The 20,167-nt window shown below is 44.1% G+C and overlaps 2 protein-coding genes across 2 annotated transcripts; both read left to right on the top strand.

Moving 5' to 3' along the window:
• Positions 1-4,097: 4,097 nt before the first annotated feature.
• On the top strand, positions 4,098-8,724 carry LOC123445007 (TOM1-like protein 7). Its single transcript, XM_045121921.1, has 9 exons — positions 4,098-4,406; positions 5,249-5,327; positions 5,533-5,631; positions 6,287-6,400; positions 6,577-6,725; positions 6,835-6,916; positions 7,031-7,116; positions 7,304-7,531; positions 7,606-8,724. Exons 1-9 carry the CDS (start codon positions 4,258-4,260, stop codon positions 8,516-8,518), a joined length of 1,899 nt encoding a protein of 632 aa, XP_044977856.1. The 5' UTR covers positions 4,098-4,257; the 3' UTR covers positions 8,519-8,724.
• Positions 8,725-13,604: 4,880 nt separating this feature from the next.
• On the top strand, positions 13,605-17,056 carry LOC123445008 (putative receptor protein kinase ZmPK1). The gene is made up of 2 exons (XM_045121922.1): positions 13,605-14,031; positions 15,818-17,056. The coding sequence occupies exons 1-2, from the start codon at positions 13,627-13,629 to the stop codon at positions 16,922-16,924; spliced, it is 1,512 nt and encodes a 503-aa protein (XP_044977857.1). The 5' UTR covers positions 13,605-13,626; the 3' UTR covers positions 16,925-17,056.
• Positions 17,057-20,167: the final 3,111 nt, after the last annotated feature.

A 20,167-nucleotide genomic window follows, 5' to 3' on the forward strand; every position in this document is an offset into this window, starting at 1 on the left:
GAATCGGGATACAGCAAGGCATCCTCAATTGTCACTTGTGTACCACTTGGGAGGGTAAATATGGCACGTCCAGTGCCAACAATTACCGTATCGCGTCCAGCGATTGTCAAAATATCTCCATTCATCTTTTTCAGAGTCTGAAAATATTTCAACTCCCTCAGTATGGAGTTTGTGGTAGCACTGTCCACAAGGCATAATTCCTCTTCCATCGGATTGTCCCCGTAGAAAGCTATATAAAAAAATGAGGAATTTTCAATAAGAAGAACCTTTATTCCAATACATAGAATACAATCTTATTATATCAAAGTGCTGATACAATATAAATGACAACAATACTTATGTTCTATTACAATAAACACACATGGATATGATTTATGTAATAAATCGATCACTAAGGAGATAATGGGACTAATCGAAGTCTCCAAACATGTCGGTTGAGGCGTACTCAACCATCATGTTCTCCGTGTCTGTAGGATCCTCTGATGTATGGAGTGTCATGGTGTTGCTAGATCCGGGAGGAACATCTTGCGAACCACCAGCTCCATTGGTACCATCTGGATGAAGGTTGAAGTTGGCTTCAAACCTTTTCCCGTGAGGTACTTTTCGTCCCTTAGATTGCTGATACAGAATTGCCAGATGCTTCGGGGTCTTGCACTTATTGGTAGGATGCGTGTAGCATCCACACTTGTCACAAAGCTTAGTTTTATCAAACTTGGGCTTTGCGGTGCCTTTCCCACGGTCCGAGTTTCCAGGCTTTCTGTTCCGGTTGCACTTGCGTTTACCTTTGAAGTTCGATGGCTTGCCCTGGGGCGCACATCAAACTTTCGTTTGTTCATGACGTTCATATGAACTTCAGGCAGAGGTTGGGAACCAACCGGACGCTGAGAACCATTCTTGGCGAGTAGCTCATCATGCTTTTCAGCCTGAAGTAGGATATGAATGAGGTCGGAATAAACTTGGTAGTCACGAGCACAGTACTGTTGCTGGAGGACCCTTTCAGATGGGAGCATAGTAGACAGAGTTTTTTCTATCTTTTCCGCATCAGTAGGTTCCTTCCCGCAAAAGCGTTATTTGGAACTTATCTTATGAACCTCGTGATTGTATGCCCCGATGGATTTGAAATCCTGGAGTCGGATATGCGTCCAATCATGGAGTGCTTCCGGCAGGACAACTGCCTTTTGCTGTTCATACCTCGTCTTGAGGGCCTGAAACAGAGTAAGTGGGGATTCCTCCTCCAAATATTCAGATTTGAGATCTGGGTGGATATGGTGCCTTATGATGTATAAGACGACATATTTCTGTTCATCTCTCAGCGGCGTGACTCCATCCGGAAGAGGATCTTCCGGAGTCTGGATTGCACGCACTAATCCACGGGATGCAAGAGCGATCTTGATGTCCATGGCCCAGGTAGGATAGTTGTGGCCATTGAGGTCGAGTGCATCGAACTCTCTTTCAGCCATTAGTTACCTACATCGGTAAACCAGAGATGATTGATTTACACCAGGTAAATAAAACCTTCATGGTTACGTTGTATTGAACGTTGCAAAATTAATGATAACTTCAAGAAATGGGCTTGAAATCATTAGTGTGACTTTCAAATTGTTAAGTTTGACACGTCGTAGATACGCCCCAAAATAAAATTCGGGGTCCATCTCTCAGAACTAGAGAGTATAATCTGATAAACATCAGTAGATACTCATGTTTCTAGTACCTTATGTCATAACTTAATAAAATGTATGGGAGGGCACAATATTAAGCAATCATCATATCAAAATGATAGAATGTAGGCTTAACCATAGTGGCGATAATCTGCTATGCAGTAGATCAACTCACTACTGTGTGGTCCCAAAACATCAATTTGAAAGAAAAACACTTTGAAATTTTGCATATCAACCCGTGCTCGTATTAAGCCAAAAACTCAATTAAGACGAGGGGTTGATTTTTATTTGCAAGAAATTTAAAATCTCAATTACAAATAATACGGGTAATCAATCTCAACATGTAGCAAACACGGAAATATATATTACATCACATATATGCTGGAATATAAAGTACTCTACAGAGATTAAAACAGGAATTAAGCAGGGTCTAAAACAGGGATTAGTCTACTGCTAGATCTACTGTTGATGCTACAGGAATTAACCTAAAACAGGAATTAATCTAAAACTTGCTGCTAGACTAGTACTAGTTCATTCCAACACCACACAGGATAAGACAGAGAAGGAAACATATATATTTTTCTTTATTTTTAGCCACCGCGTAGATAAGGCACAACTTGTGCTGTGCTAGAGAAGCCGCTGCTGCCTCATCACATGCCTCCACCGCGCACATCCGCATCCTCGTCAGAAGACCTGCCCGGAGGCAGAGAGCCTGGTGAAGCGCCGTTCGCGAGCCCCAGTGCAGCCGGACTCCAGGAGCCAGCGCGCGGGGCGCGGCTGCTCGACGGAGAGCCCGCCGCCGCGAGGCCGAAGGGCATCAGCCGGCGGCGCGTCGAAGGGGTCGCCGGCGTCGGGGACGGCAGGTGCGGGCGCGATGGCGTCGACGGCCGCCGCACAAGAAAAACTGCGGGCAGCGGAGGCGCCGGTCGGCGCGGGCACGGGCGCGGAGGCGGAGGCGCTGGTCGGCGCGGGCACGGGTGCGGAGGCGGAGGCCCCGGTCGGCGCGGGCACGGGCGCGGAGGCGCCGAACACAAAGAAGGAAGCAGGGGCTCCGGCCGGCGCGGGGGAACCGCCACCCATCTTGACAACCGCCGGGGTCGGAGATGGGAGGCGCGACGCGAAGGAGCCGCTCCCCATCTCGACAACCGCCGGGGTCGGAGACGGGAGGCGCGGCGCGACGGAGTCTGCAGCGGCGACGCTGGTGGATCCCCACTCGAAGACGGGTCCGTGCACCTGCTCGAGGGCGTCGGTGTCTTCCCCATGGAGTGGGCAGACGACCCACCCATGGGCAGGACACGAGAAACCCGGCGAGGAGCCGAGCATCTGCGGGGCAGGGCCGGCGAGGAGCCAGTCGATGGACTCCCGTGCGAGCGGGGCACGGGGCTCGGCGCCAACAGCCGCATTCGCACCGCTCAGGGAGCGGGTGCCCAGGCCGTGACGGAGCGCTCGGTAGCCGCCGGCGCCGTGGCGGCGGCCGATGTAGCGACCCGCTCCATGGCGTCTACCGTCGAGGCGGCGGCGCTCTCCGAAACTGCGGCGGAGAACAGCAAGACGGCGACGACAGACGTCGTTCTGCAGCAGGTGACGAAGGTTCGTCGGCATTGAACGAGGCATTCTACCTTTTCTTCTTCCTGTCTATCTCCTCGATCTCGTCGAAGGCACTCTGGAAAAGCAGTGCTGATAACGTGTTGTAATCTAAACGAGAGAGAAGTAAAATGAATCAACTATCTGTCTTATTCCTTGATGATGAACACTTATATGCCAGGTTTTTGGAGGCGACGCTCCAGGAAGGATATGTCGGTTCCGCATCGTGGGAGAGATCCACGTGCGGTTACAAGTAGGGATTACTTAATTAATTACATAATTAATTAAATTCTAACAGCTGCCACTGCGCGTACGTGAAGTGGTTAGCCGTTGCGCTACATAAATGAAGTGAACACGCAGCGGGGATGGCTCGACCACGTGTTCTTCCAGCTCAATCCTACCATGTCCCTGTCACCACACAGAGAATTGGTTTTAATCGTTCACGTAGGCACAGGGTTAGGCGATGATAAACCAAAGCGCACACGAGGCTCCAAGTAACGAGGTTACCAAACGAACAAAAGGTGGCTCCAAGTGGCTGAAACTGCAAGAAAGAGTCGACAACATCTGGTTGCAATCTGCAGGACATGGTTGGTATTTTTTCAGCTGATCTTATAGGTGAAACGGAACACCTATACGAACGCAACCTTCACAAGGCAGACCACCGCAAAAAAAAGTTAAAAAAATTCAGAAGGCAGGGTGAGAGAAAAAGTTTGACCCGTTGACCAGAAGCACTATGTGGGCTCCGGCCCACAGAAGCAAATTTACGAGACCGTGACAGATAAGAAAGATGGTGTCATTTTGTTCAGGTTCGGTTTTCTCAAAAAGAAAAAAAAAGGTTCAGGTGCGGGGTGCGGCTGCGCCCGTCCGCGTCAAAAGAAACCGACAAGCAGATTTTTTACAGGGACAAATACCAAATCCCCTTCCGCCTCGCTAATAACGGCGCCACCGGTATAGTTGCTGGCCCGTCCCCTCGGGAGCGCCGCGCAGAAACCCTAGCCAGCCGGCCGGCGAGCCGATGTACCCGGCGGGGGCCATGGTGGCGGCCGCGGCGGCGCCGGCGCGCCAGGCGGCGTCGCGGGTCGACAAGGCCACCAGCCACCTGCTCATGGGCCCCGACTGGGCCGTCAACCTCGAAATCTGCGACATCATCAACGCCGACGTCTGGTGGGTGATTCCCTTCCGCCGCCTCCCCCTTCCTTCCTTGGAGCCCTCTCTCTGCGCCTGTGCCTTGTTGTTTCAGTTCCTGCGTGCCGAATTAGGCGCAGGGTTTTTATGATTTTGGGCTCAGGACTTGAGCCTTTAGTGGGTTATTATTTAGTGTTGGATTGTTCAATCGCCCCCCTGTTTCGGCCGAAATTGGGGTTTATTTTTGGCGTGTTGCGATGAGAGGAGGCAATTTGGGCAAGGGAATCCAAGATGATCTTTAGCTTCTGGTGGTGAATCGACTGCAGTTTAGCTTTGAACGTTAGCACGAACTCGCCCTTTGCCGTTCTGTGAGCTGCTGCTAAGCGACCTTTTGGTCATCAGTGGGAGGTAGCTTCTGAAGGGCCATGGCCAAAGCTAGGGATAACAGAGCTTACTGCGTACATCTCACAGTGAATCATACTGAATGATGAGGGGAACAAAGCATGGGGGAGTCTGTGATCATGATAAAGGCTAAAGGGTTTCCAAAAGCCATGATGAACTTTATACAACTTACATTATAGTGATCATTAGTTATTTATAAAAAAGACCTCTGGGATCCTATACCGATGGAGAATTAAGGTACAGACATAACCAGATGGAAATATCACATTTGCTTAAAAGTGCATTAAATGGGCGATGGAAGTGTACCTTGCATCTGCTTTAGCCCATTGATTCCTGGAAGAAATTAAACTGTAAACATATTTTTCACCTTTTTCATTTGTACTTAGGCAAACATGTCAAGGTTTGCATTCCATTGATAATATTTTTCTAGTCCAAGTAGTTCCCTGCCTACCATGCTAATTGTTAAACTCCTTAATCAGGCAAACAAAAGATGTGGTAAAGGCAGTGAAGAAGCGATTGCAACATAAGGACCCGAAAGTTCAGTACTATGCTCTGACGGTATGTACCAACATGTTGCCCTCAGTAAAATTATTTTTTTAAACACCCTTTTCTTTCTTACATCAATTTCCATCGAGTTTTACTCTAATGCAAATGTTGTTACTTCTCATATGTTTATTTCAGCTTCTGAGAGCATATACTTCTCTTTGCTATAAGATTTGAACATATTTTTGTCCTGTTCATATTACTTACAATTTTTTTGCAGTTGTTGGAGACGATGATGAAGAATTGCGGTGAATATGTTCAGTTTGAAGTTGCTGAACAGCATGTTCTGCAAGAAATGGTTAAAATAATCCAAAAGAAGGTTGTTTTTTACTTCCCTCCTTACCATTGCCTTACACTTATCCTTACCTAACAAATAAAGTCTAATTCTGTGAGCCGATTGTTTTAGCCTCAATAGTTCTTGATGACATTGTATCTTTCTTGTATGATTGTATAAGTTGAGAACACACTGAATAGTCTGTAACGTTTAGAACCTCATGGGTACACTAATCCTTTGTTCTTCGCCACTCCTTTTAGTGGGTTCTCACTGGTAGCCGGAACTACTTTACCTAGGCATGGTTAATTGTTCAATATCCTACTTACAATTCAAGTTCATGCAGTTATCAGAACCCACCTTTTCCTAGGTTATGTTGAACGATTTCTGTTCAGCAATAAATAATATCTCACCTACCATTTTCACTTTCACATTTTTTTCCTAGTTGAGTTAGCCATGATTATCTTAGTACTCCCTCTGTAAACTAATATAAGAGCATTATATTTGTTTACAGAGGGAGTACATTATATCTGACTCTTGCCACAAAATGGCTGACAATTCCACTATTTCCACAGCATCATGCTATTTGTTTTTGAGGAAGATCAGTTGGCAGCTTGCACTTGTGATTAAATCCTATGTTATTTTATTTTTTCTGATGATTGGAGAAGATGACAATCATTTTGCCTTTTCGCATTCCTTTCAGAATGATATGCAAGTAAGGGATAAGATATTATTACTTTTGGACTCCTGGCAAGAAGCATTTGGTGGACCTGGAGGTAAATACCGGCAATATCACTTGGCATATCTTGAAGTAAAGGTAGGCAACTATTCCCTGTCTGTTCCCTAGGAAGCAGAAATATATTTCCCTGGAGATGGTTCCAAAATCATATCCTGTTGTCAACATACATGGTCATGTGATTATGCAACCCCATTCTTTTTTCGTTGAAATTAATTGTTTAGAATTAACCATCTAATTTTGAAATTTTGTTACAGCGGACTGGTATAGTGTTTCCAAGACGTCCCATAGATGCCCCACCGATACTTACTCCTCCTGTAACACACAATTCTCAAAATTATGGTTCGCCTGGATATGCTGCAGGAAGTTTGAATGAGAGAATGTCCTCTGATGTCGATACTCTGAGGTGAAGCCCATTTTGTAGTGCATTGGATTTGGACTTCATTTGACTTGCTCAATTATCACCCAGTAATTCCATTTATGAATTTATATTTTCTTACCTTTTCCTATTACAGTTTAGGGGACTTGAATAATATTCGAAATGTGACGGAGTTACTGAATGATATGGTGTATGCTTTGAACCCGTCAGATCCAAAGGTAGTAAAAAGCCATCTCATCTGAATTTTTATTGACTTGTAGCCATCTCTCATGGATCAGTTGTAGATTTTGTTCTAGTTGATGAATGACCTCTTAAATTTCTTTTGAACCCAGGCTGTCGAAGATGAGATCATCACAGATCTCGTGAGCCAATGTCGTTCAAATCAACAAAAGCTCATGCAGTTTGTCAGTTCGACAGGGTAAGTTATCAAAGTTTGTTCTGTAAATATTGATGGTTTTTTGTTTGTTGTACTTCAATGATCTTGTATGGTTCCTATTCTTTTCTTCATATTCACTCCTCACTTTTAGCTTAGGTGTACATCATATATCCTGGCACTGCAGTTAGATTACAATGTGATATTTGATATATTCATTTACATTGTTTAGGAACGAGCAGTTGCTAAAGCAAGGCCTTGAAATAAATGATCGTCTACAAAATGTGCTTTCAAAATATGATGCCATCGATTCCGGTACTCATTTGGCAGTTGAAGCTCCGGTGCGAGAGACAGTTGAGTCTCCTAGTGAGGAACCACCAGCAAAACCATCTTCATCTCATATTGAACAAAATGATGTATCTAATGAAGAGGAGGATGAGTTCGCTCGGCTGGCTCAAAGGTATGTCCCATGGTATTGCTATATACTTGTACTTTCTTCACAAATATTAAACTCCATGCTTTATTCATCTGCAGAAAAAACAAATCTGTGATAAGTAATGACGAGACATCATCAAGCACAAGCACTGCGGACCTTGCCCTCGTACCCATTGATCTGCCAAGTTCAGAATCGCCACCTTCTGTTGCATGCAATGCATTGGTTCCTCTTGATCCAACTCCTGTCAGTAGCAATACTCAAACAAAAGAGCAGGATATGATTGACCTTTTAAGCCTCACTTTGTGCAGCCCTACTGATGAAACTTCTACAGCTTCTTCAGCACAGGGTCAAAACGGCCTTCAGCAGCCTCCACTTACAAATGGGCAACACAATCCTACTGGTGTGCCACAGTATCCTTCAACCAACCAGCCATACTCGGTAAACCAAGGATATACTCCGCATAATAGCAACTATGTTGCACCTTGGGCCCAAACTGGGCCATATCCATCTCAAGTCCAAACTGGACAATATCCATCTCAAGCCCAAACTGGGCCATATCCATCTCAAGCCCAAACTGGGCCATATCCATCTCAAGCCCCAGCATACACATCCGGGTATCCAGTGCCACCTTGGGCTGTGCCTCCAGCTGTCAATTCTAATCCTTTCCTGTCAGCTTCTTACCAAGAACAACTCCCTCCGGCAGTCTCTGGTGCCCCAGCAACCACCTATGCAGCTCCCTCACCTTCATATAGCTCTCCTCCAGCCTCTCAGCCAATGCAACAGTACTGTTTTGTGGATTCTCCAACAAACAACGGTCTAACGATGCCTCAAGCTCCAAATGGGAATCAACAACTGAAGGATTCCTCAGCAGCGGCAAGCAAACCTTACTACATACTCGATAATTTATTCAGTGATTTGATTGACTTGAAGAGCTCCAGTGCTGGAAATAAGACAGGTACTAGTTTGGGTAGCTCAAATGCTGGCCAGCCTATGATTGGTGGAAAGAAATAAGTTTCTCTTAATAGTAAATGGTGAGGAAGGTTAGATGCTCTTGTGGCTACTTGATTCAATGTACATTTGCTGTATATCTCCATTCTCTCTTTTATATGTTTGATTGCTTTGGTTAATTTCGTCGGTTCGGTTAAATAGAGTAAGGTGGAACATTGTTGATGTACATAAATGATTAATGCATTGAGTGGATTGTTATTCGTTGGGTACTTGCAGGACATAAAATATGCTGGCGTTCGGTTTCTCATCTCATGCATGTACGAACGACAGTTACCAGCCGATCCTTTTTATGCAGAATTTGTGATCTTTCCTTTGTCACGCGATCATCTGTAATGTTGTTACTTCTGCTGAGGTTCCTATCCTTATGTGGTTTGGCGCGGGTAATGTTATGTCAAGTAGTCATAGGGGTAGTATCTTTTAGGCTGGTCATAGTGGCAAGTATCATATAGTAGTATCATGCATATGATATTATTGTACTATGATACTACTTCCTTCGTTTCAGTTTATAAGTTCGGTACGTGTATCTAGGTCGTCAATTTGACCAACTTAATGAGAGACATATATTAGAAAAAATATATCATTAGAAATTTTAGATGTTCTATTTTCTAATGATATATTTTTTATGTTAAATAATATATTTTATATAAATCAAATTGACAACCTAGGTACACGTGCATGCCTTATAAACTGTGACGGAGGGAGTACCTTCATAGTGCATAGTATCATAAAGTAGTATCACAGACGACCTTATTTATTAACATGCAAGATATATTGTAGCATTACATTTAACATGTTAGGTATCTACCTATGTTACTCTAACCCTCTCTCGCTTCTTTAATTGTCTGCCACATCAGCATGTTTGCTAGTCCCAAAAGCATGATACTACCTAAGTTACTCCCACTATGATCAGCCTTAACACACGGCAGCATGCCCTTTTTTCTTTACATGACAATATGTGTTTCATTTATATCATAAAGATCATAGTATTGAGAAAACTGAATACATGGCAGAATGCTAGCTTTTCAACAAAGGAACATTAGTCAAGAAGTAAGATTGCAAACAAGACTGAAGAAACCTTGAGTTTGCCACCAACACCTGTCACCTTCCTCTCGCATCATCACAACATCTACTTAAAAAATGACCGGGGCAACTCCAGATCTGGCATTCCCAGATGACTAAAGCATTGAAGGAGGAAATCATACCTGTCATTCATGTACCACGAACCCAAAACATGATCCACTAGCTTGCAGATGTTGCCGATGCAGAGCATAATCTAGATGCGCCCCTGAACTACTTTCCAAGCTTAGCGCCGACGGCTGGAGCAAACACCATTGTAACGATGGAGCCCGCAGACACAGGTCCACCACGAGATGTCGTCGTCGCTGCATCATCCTTGCTTGAACAGACTGAATTTCAGATTCATCCCAACCATAGGACCGATCGCCTTGTTGGAGTAAGATCTGATAAAGTTTTATTCAACATCGTTATCGTCGCTCTTGAAGCCAAGATGATGAACAACCTAAAAAAACTAAGCTATTTTAGAAAAATATCCAGCGCGTTGATCCGACAACCCTCATCATCACCAACCACCGATGTCATCGGTAGAGGAGAGCCATCGGAGGACGGCGCTAGAAGACCGACCTCTCCTGGCAGCTAGGGTTCTAGTCGCGTGAGAGGAAAAGAACGATCGGCGGCTTGTAGACACGGCAGCATGCCTGGAACCATTTTTATGTCCAAAAAAATAAACGAAAAATGTTTACGTAGCATACGGAACCTGTTTTCTAGGAGCACATACAGACTAATTTTACATATATGTGCCCTTTGATATGACATTTATCTGTCTTCTTGATATGTAAACACTCAAATTCATACAATTTCGTGCAACGTAGATCAAGCGAAGTACTTATATTTCATACAGATCATAGCACATAGTTCATACAGGAGATATCATAGGATAGTTCATCATATAAGTCACCGGGTTACCAAAATTAGGCATGTTCTACTAGTTAAATTCAGGTTTTGGACGAAATTTATCAACTGTCGCCCTTGCCCTTGTCCGGTTGGTAGAGATTGTAGTGCTTGAAGGCGACATAGGGGTTGAGGCGGATCTGGTCGACGTCGGAGCTGGAGGTGTCGGATGCGGCACCGTTATCCTCTTTTGGGGGAAGGACAACGACGGCCCAAATGGCCTGGATTTGCTCCGTCGCGAGCGCACGCGCCACTCGGGCTTGTTGCTTCGGTGGGATCCGGACACGAATATCCTCTGCGGCCTTGTCCGACGTGGCACGACACGCCTTGGCCATCTCACGGCGGGCACCCAAGCCTCGACTCAGAAACTTACACCACGAGGTATAAGGATCCATAGTAGGATTGCTTGGCTGACACTACGGGGTACAAGGACCCATAGTAGGATTGCTCGGCTGGCAGCAACTCCGATTCCAGAGGAGACACGTGCCTCGAGCCGTCGGCCGACACATTGTCACTCCTAAGTTCCGTCAGACTTAAATTCGTTGCCCGTCATGTCGAAGATGGCCGGAGATTAGCGAGTAGCTGAGTAGAGAAGATTGGAAATGGAGTGCAATGGCAGAAATTACTAGGCTTTGATCCCGGGTGCCTAGGAGGCAAACACCCACACCTACGAGGGAGTGGTACCCGAGAGGCAGACACCCACACCTGCAACTCCAAGGTCGCAATCAACACCGTCAAATTATACGCCATTTGCACGTAGGCTTGGCAGCCTCAAAAAAATTATAGAGTGCACTCCAAAATGCACTTCAAGACGACTTTAAGGGCTGCCCGATTTGGCGAGTATACCCAATGCACAAACATCTTGTCTATTCGGCATCCATAAAATCCAATTCATATGTGGGGTGGATTGGGGGTCGGCCTGACGTGCCTAGGAGGGTCCCCCATGTCGGTCCGGCACAATCCAACTTCACGTATACATCATCCCAAGCCTCATTACAGGCGAGGGAGTGGCACCAACATTGGCGTGGTTGTGGCACGACGTGCCACATGGTGGGCGTCCCAAGCTCCTTACAACTGAGGGCGTGACGTTGCCGCGGTGAAGGACGATCGTATCGTGGGACTCTACATGCACACATTAATCCTTGTTCTTCAACTCTGGGATCTTTATGTCGGGCTACTCGTCGGCAATATCATGGTCCTTCTTGGTAGTGTCTCCTCCTTCTCATCACGCTCACATTACAGCTCCTCTATTGGAGGCCGACGGAGGGTGTAGCGAGGCTGGCAAAGCGTTGAGGGAGGAAATATTATGAATTGATATGGGGATGGGAGGAGTTCATGATATAGACATCGACGACTAATTTTCATAAGCATACAAAGGGAATGTGCACATGCGGCAATAAACCACATGTGAAAGGGCAAGGTGTCGGGAAAATGTAACGGGAACATGCGCGGAGCGGGAGGAAACACAATATCTGCCATAAATGGCCATGTTGGGGGGGGGGGGGGCGCCTGCATGGCTAGTCCCCCAACCTTCAAATATAGAGGGGTTTGGGGGGGGGGGGGGGAAGGATGGAGGCATCATTAGAAGAATATGACATTATAGTTAAGCCCTTGAAGAAATCAGTACCGTCTTCCTTCTACATCCACTAGCCGCACACCGTGAGCGAAGCTCGTTGCCACCTACGAGACTCCTCTCAGCGCAGTAATTTGTTAAATCCCATGAGCTTGAAGAAGCAGTGGTTGGGAAGTCGTCGATCTATGCCATAAGACGTTGCCGATCATGACCAAGACATATTGCCATTTCAAAGAAGCTGGCAACGAGGAGGGTCAGAAGATAATCCCACCTCAGTACACACATAGTAGTGGGGCACAAACCTTTCAAGCTCCCTGACAGATCCCCGTTGGCTAAGTATCATCAGACGGAGAAGGAACCAGAGAACAAAAGCATGCGACGACATCATCCCCTCCATAGGGCATCACCGATCACCTAGACAAGATAAAGACAAAAACGAGCCCCAAGATTTTCCTTGACTGAACTCTACACGCCCTTTGTCGTTGCCAAACAACAAGAGCGAGGATATGACCTTGAGATCTTATTCCTCATCGCCTCACCACAACTAGCCATGCACTTATACCTAACACTAACTAACGCTAGGACGACCAAAGACTCAGGAGACAATTTAGACCAGGGTTCCTCCCACCTTATCGGTGAGGGGAATTGGCGGTTGCGAAGCCTTAGGATTAAATCCTACCATTTTTTCTCAGGAACCAGAGGCGGCCGCGTCTCGGTCCAAAACGTTAGCTAGGGTATATCTCTGCCACTCTAGCCTCCATTTGAGTGTTATTATAGAGTTATGACACTTTTGATTTGGATAACCTGTAAGGAAGTCAATAATAACCTCTGGGTCCAGGCAAAGTATACATGCAATTATTCAAATGTTACCATTTCTGCTAGAAAACCTTAAGAAAACGATGTACCATGCAAAGCTCTCTACGACGATTCTTCCGTTTTCAAAAGAAAAAGTCAACCTGATAGATTTTAGTTTTTCCATAGTTACTGCAATGATGCAATTCCTTGAAGGCATTTCTCTCTTGTGATTCGTCGAGCTTGTACGTGGTATTTCATCCCCATAAAACGAAAGGGAGAATTGCAATCTATTACTCCCTCCGCCACGGTTTAAAATGCGTGCTTGAAATTGTGTGGAACCTAGGTGGTTATTGATTGGCTATGAGATGGCTAAAAAATATCATTCACACTACACATGCATATAGAAGTAATACAACGAAATACTAGTTAGGTGATAGGAGTAAATGCAATGCGTCCTAAACCTTGTCTATTGTAAAAATGCACGTAAATTTAACTGTATCTTTTAGACCGTGACGGAGGGAATACTTCGGTGTATGCACTCCCTAGAGTGCTAGTAATTAATGAGCAAATCCTTTTTTGAAAATGGGATCGTGGACCCCTTGCCATTTCTAAGCAACCCATAAATCACCTTACAGAACTAATACTCTGCCAAATTCAATTTCAACAGCTAAATCTCCTCTCCTCTTATACCACAATCTAAATAAATACACGGGCAACCAAATCGAAATCTCCCCTTTCTCCCTAACTTAACGGTAGAAAACATAGAGAGATCACAATGAGCCCCGGGTGCACCTGGGGTGCGCTGCTCCTCGCCGCTCTCCTCCTGCAACCCGCGCTCTCGTCGCCGGATTTCCGTGTCGGCGGCCAGCTCGCCGTGCGTCTGCCCGGAGCCTACCAGCCGGGATTCATCGAGCGGACCACGGTGCTCGAGCCGGCCGGCAAGCGGCAGCCCCGCTTCGCCGCCGCCGTCAGCGTGGAGGCCGGCACGGGAGGAGGGTACCTGTGCTCTCTCGTCGTCTTGCTGGCCAACGTCACGATCTGGGCTTCAGATCGTCCTGACCAGGAGCTCATGGCGCCGGCTGTCTGCCAGCTCGAGCTCACGGCGGACGGGCAGCTGCGGCTGACGGACGGCGCCAGGGCCATCGGGTGGTGGTCCGGCACGGCGGGGCAGGGCGCCAAGGTGATACGATACCCCGTCTCCTCTCTTTCCATTTGTTTTCCATCATTTTTTGATCGAGTTCTTGCTAGCGTGTTTTTTCGAATTGTTACGCTGAAATTTCCGATTTCGTAGTGCTAAATGCTAACGCATCGGAAACTAGAAATGTGGAGATTCCTAATTGCTAATGCATCAGGGTATAAGCAGTGTTTACTCATGTTAAAGATGGAGCAGTGTCTGTCTACAGATGTGCCCGGAAGAACCATTGGTATATGTCTGTGAATCCAGAACTGCTAAGCAACATGAACTAGCTACCAGATTTCATATGTTCTCCATATGCTAACCTAGCACTCCGGGCAAAACACTTTTCGGAAATGTTCACTATAAAAAGCAATTCTAAATACATCTGTAGGGGGGCAATTCTAAATACACATGTTCTATTTTGTAAGGCGCGAAACTATAGCGGTTACGGTCGAAACGGGCTATACGAGTATTTTGAAAAGGCGCGGGAAACGACCATGTAGAGATAAATATTCAAAATTTGTTGGGTTGAAATAGATAAAATATTATTCGAAAGCGAAATGAGGCCTCAATAACTTCCAGGCCATGTATATAGATTTTATTCTAGCATTAATGAGTTTCATTACTATACAAATCAAAATAAAATCCTTATCATTCATTGTCCTGTAGAAGGTGTCCCCTCTTAAGCTCAATGAATGTTCAAATCTTGAGCTCTTTTGAGATTCTCCTAAACTGGTACCAGCCATTCGTTTTCTATGGTCCACTGGCTAATATTAGTATTAGTTCCCTCTTGGGAGATCATATGCTTTCAAAATATCATGTATGGTCTGTTTAAAAAAAATCATGGATGGTTAATATGGACTTTGTTCTTCTACAAATAAGGAAGTAAATTACAACGTCTCTAAAGCACAACAATAAGTAAGGAAGATATACAAATACACATTAAATAATATTATTTCTAATATTAATTGTTGAAGTAATTTAGACATATTATATGTTTATACTGTTCGTCACACATATAAATAAAATTTACACACTCATAGATTCACAAAATGTTTGATTTTGGATATTTCATTGAAAAAATGTCTAAGTATATCTCTTGTACAAACCTATCCGGTGTGAAAGAAAATTATGCATGCATGTATAACATATATAGTGCATATGAAAACCTCCATATTCTTTTTTGTGAAAACTTCCATATTAGGAAGGAGTGGACAGTCACAATATGTATTTTCAAGAAGTTACACTTGCCATGTTTATAGAGAACATATCATGCGTTCCCGATACTCCAAAACCAAAAATCACACCATTAAACTTGTGAAAATTTCTGATAGTTTAGTACATATACAGATCATGAATCTACCATGGCACAAATTTTAAATTTTAGTATGATTCACAGCTCCAGAAATGAACAGAAAAGTTCAAGGGTGATAATGGCAATGGACTAAATTCATAAGCCCAATTTGAATTTGCTATATCCAGTGAGCGTTTTCCAAAACATCACTATAGTGATTTTGGGAGAACCAGAGCACCCCAAGGGTGGGAACTTAAATTTTTTTTTTGGCTGGGAACACATGAAAAAGCCCAAAACAAATAAAACGTTTTTGTTTACCGTAGCCAAATTTGTCTAAAGAAAAAACTACGCGAAATTTACCCTTTTTTTCTTGAACCAAGCCAAATTTACCCTTGATATCGAATTCTCCTGTTTTTCGTGACAATAAAGAAGAAAAGAATTCTCCTCTTCTCCTCATAACTTATTTTCTGATTTCCTACCGCGGCACATGCACAGGCTCTGCACTTGGATTCCAGGACCGGCAACCTCCGTCTCCTGGACGACAAGAACCATACGGTCTGGCAAAGCTTCGACAAGCCCACGGACAAACTCCTGCCGGGCCAATGGCTCCGGCTGCCCGCGTACTTCGCGGTGTCCCCGGCAAAGACCTCCTCGGTGCTCTACACCGTCGAGCTCGACAGCGACAAGATCGCCGCCTACATCTACTTCGGGCAGCGAAAGTACTCCTACTGGGAGCTGGCCCCTGGCAGCAACCAGGCCATGGCGTTCGCGGGAATGGACGAGTCGGGGCTGACGATGTACGACCGGCGGCGGCGACCCGTCGCGCGAATCTCGCCGGCGGTGAACAAAGGGCCGGTCAGGTTCCTGGCGCTGGGAGACGACGGCGGCCTGGGGCTCTACGTCTACGACGGCCGTCACGGGGAGTTCACGCCCTCGTACGAGGCGCTCGCGTTCTGCGACCTCCCCCTCCCCTGTGGCGTCCTCGGCGTCTGCTCCCGCTCCGGGAGCTGCAGCGACTTCGCCGCGCGCGGCGTCCGGCCGACGCAGGGCGGCACCCTCTGCAACGCGACGGCGACTGGCCCCGGCGCCCACGACATGGTGGAGGTGAGGGGCGTCACCACCGTTCTCAAGGCCGACTCGCCTGTCACCAACGTGACGGTGCGGCAGTGCGTGGACTTGTGCTTGAGCGGCTGCTCGTGCGCCGCCGTGCTCCACGTGAAGGACGACGCCGGTGCTGACCGTGGCGTCTGCTCCCTCTACGAGCTGACGGCCGGGGCGAGGGAGGTGATCGGCGGAAGAGATGGCCAGCGGCACAGCTACTGGGTGAAGGTTCTCAAGGAGAGTAAGAGGAACTGCCGGGAAGACGAAGAGGATTACGGTGCCAGCAACGAGGCGCTCACCAAGATCCTGATCGTCTTCGGCGTAGTGGATGTGATGGGCCTGCTCTTGTTTGGTGGACTCTGCGTGTACTTCATCTCCCTTCGTGGGAGCGCCGCCGACAAGCACGTCTGTGAAGAAGACGGAGAAGCGGCAGGCCACGACAGAGGAGCCGCGGAGCCAGATCGCAATGCTAACAACAATGGAGCTGTACAAGACTCATAGAAGCTGATGCATGAGATCAACTGTGGTACAACTATCATAGCAAAATAATTTTGGGCATCGGCTAAGCCGAGCGCGCAAACCATATCTCTAACCTTTGAGACTCGGAAGTTTGAACCCGTTGAAAATTTGAAAACTTTGGACTTGTTTTTTTTAAATGTTGAAAATCAAAACCTTAACTCGATAGTTTGACCATGTGTAACTTCCAAGCACTTTGAAATTAGCAAGTGCTCCTCCTTCCATTCCGTAATGTAGTGTATAGTACATTTTCCAAATGTCAAACATGTTTATGTTTGACCAAGTTTTCATAATAAGTATCAATATCTACCATATTAAAAAATAAAAAATAAATATATAATTCATGATGAATCTAATGATACTAATTTTGTATTGTAGGTATCGATATTTTTTCCTAAGATTTGATCAACCATAAACATGTACTCCCTTCGTTTCTAGATATAAGTTATTTTAGAGATTTCAGTATAGGCTATATACATATAGAATATATATATATATATATATATATATATATATATATATATATATATATATATATATATATATATATATATATATATATATATATATATATATATATGTAGATGTATTTTAGATTGTAGGTTCATTCATTTTGTTTCGTATGCAGTTTATATTAAAAAAATTAGTGTCAATTACATCGATGGTTCTAGACCTTGCGCAAAAGGTTACTTTAGTGCTAGAACTCGTGGTGTACATCGAAGTGGTGCAAAAATTTGGCTGGACTGGGCAAATACGATGCTAATCATGTTTGTATACATCGGAACCGGTGACGAGGCATTACAGTGGTTTATAGGCCCCGCCATCAGTGACTTCATGGTTAAGGGAGACAGATGGCGTGTTCTTTTTTCAAAAAACACCTTGATTTTTTTCTCAGCCCATGTGAGGTGTGTACAGTAAACATCCGATGGGTCCCACCTGTCAGGGAAACATCACAAATTTTATAATAGAATGAAAAATAGGACATCATAGGATTTGAACTATAATCCGGTTTAAACAACTTGTGCGGCTAACCACTGGCACACAACTCACTTCATGACACAAAATCATACACAATCTATTATCTTTTATAGCTAAGTAACTTAAGTAGACTAAGAAACAGAGCTAAGTAAAGTACGTTAAGAATTTTTATATTGAAAAAGGTCTACCACGGTGGAGTCTTTATATATGTCTACAACAGAACATGATCGTGGGTTACAATTTATATTAGATTTTTCGAATTTTTTAAAAGAATAATGTAAATTTTACTCCATCCAAACCAAAATAAGTGCCATAATTTTGAATTATGATTATTTCAACCTTAATTCAAAATTGCGACACTTATTAATGATCGAAGGGAATAACACAAAAATAATATACATATACATATAAATAAAAGAAATTAGAAAAAAAATGCTCACCTATTGATTTTTGAAAATACATTAAAATAAATTATGAATTATTTGTAAAGTTTTCTAAAACTGTTTGCATATTAAATAATTAATGTACTTATAGAAAATACCGTGTATTTTAAAAAAACATCATATAATTTCAAAATTTACAAGTTTTTAATAAATATTCATGTTTTATCAAAAAGTGGTCATGCTTTAATTTTTTATGTTTTTGAAACGTGTTCATGCATTTTAATAAAGTTTGTGTGCTTTGTAAAAATATGTATTTTTAAATAAGTAAAGATATATGTTTGGTGATCTGAGCCTAGTGTGCCCTCGGACTACAAATTCTCAAATGTTAACAATCCTGAGTAGTCACCAAGATTAACAATCTTCTGTAGCCACCAAATTCCACTGTTTGTATTGGTAGTTCGTTCTGCTGCTATCTCTCAGGTTGTTGTTTCAAAATTCCACGATCCTGATAGTGGCCTTTACATGAGAAAAATAAAATACGAGTTTTTCTTTTGCAAAAATAACGCATCCACGCCCTGTTGTCACTTACATGGGGCCCTACACCACACTAGCATGCCTTGTCATCGTCGCCGGCGTATATAAACATGATTAACATCGTATTTGCATACCAGATCCAAGTTTTTACATCACTTTAATATACATCATAAGTTCTAGCACTAAAGTGACGAATTACACCAAGTTCTGGCATCACGAGTGTGATTGACTCTTTTTTAAAGACTTATATTTATAAACGAAGGGAGTATGACTTTTAGAAAACAAAATATGCACTACAATTTGAAACAGAGGGAGCATTAGCTAAAACGCTCTTTGGAAATCATCTTCATGTCTGTGCATTAAGAGAAAGTCGTGCGGTCTTTTAGGCCATTCTACATGTGCAAAAGCCACACATCCTAGACATACTTTGGATCTACACATGAAAATTGGGGGGGGGGGGGGTGTTAGCTTTGCAGTCCAGTAGCCACCATGTAGAAGAAGATGAAAAACCAAGAGAGTTAAAAGGAATGAGATGATGAAAATTTGAAGAAGGAAGCTTGCTATCAAGTAAAAAGATTTAATTAGCAACGATGTGAAATCCAAACCTGTCACCTTGTCTCCTTCAAATTACGATTCCACCATTTTCTTTGCAATGATGATTCCACCATCCTTGTTGAGATTGTTTCGTTACCATCTTGGTGTACCCCCAAATCTTGTTGCCTTTATTTCAGAAGATCAAATAATGATCTATGTGAGTCTCTAGTTCCCGTCAGAGAGTAACTTGGTGTATCTCATATTTGATATTAGTGAAATAAGTTTTAATTGAATTCAATTTTTGCACTAGTCTAGGGATATTCAACTTTTTTTTTTCAATATTCTTGCTCGAGGTCGCTCGGTATTGCTTCCGCCGTCTATACCATATTGTTGAAACAACGCATATCATTTTATGTCAATGCTACGGGATATGTTTGGTTTGAGCCCAACTTTAGCATTTCGGAGAAGGTTTTTCTTGCCCGTTATTTGTCCACTATTGGCAAGAAATAAGAATGGAAAACTTGGTATGGTCATACCAAAACCTGCCCAACTATATCTAAACGAAAGGACCAACTGTATCTATATTGACACGTAGCACCCCCCACCACCCTTCTCTCTCTCCTTTTCCTTTTTTTATTGTTGCCCCCCACTCGAACCAAGATTTTCATGAAACAAACCTGTAAATTCCGAAGGTACAAAAGACAAGAAATTTTCCAAAAACATAAGTCACCAAATATCGAAGAAACTTGGCAGGAAGCCACCAAAATGCAAAGTCTTCAATAGTTCTGTTTTTTTCTCT

This window comes from Hordeum vulgare, chromosome 3H, assembly GCF_904849725.1.
Source record: "Hordeum vulgare subsp. vulgare chromosome 3H, MorexV3_pseudomolecules_assembly, whole genome shotgun sequence".
NCBI classification, from domain to species: Eukaryota; Viridiplantae; Streptophyta; class Magnoliopsida; order Poales; family Poaceae; genus Hordeum; species Hordeum vulgare.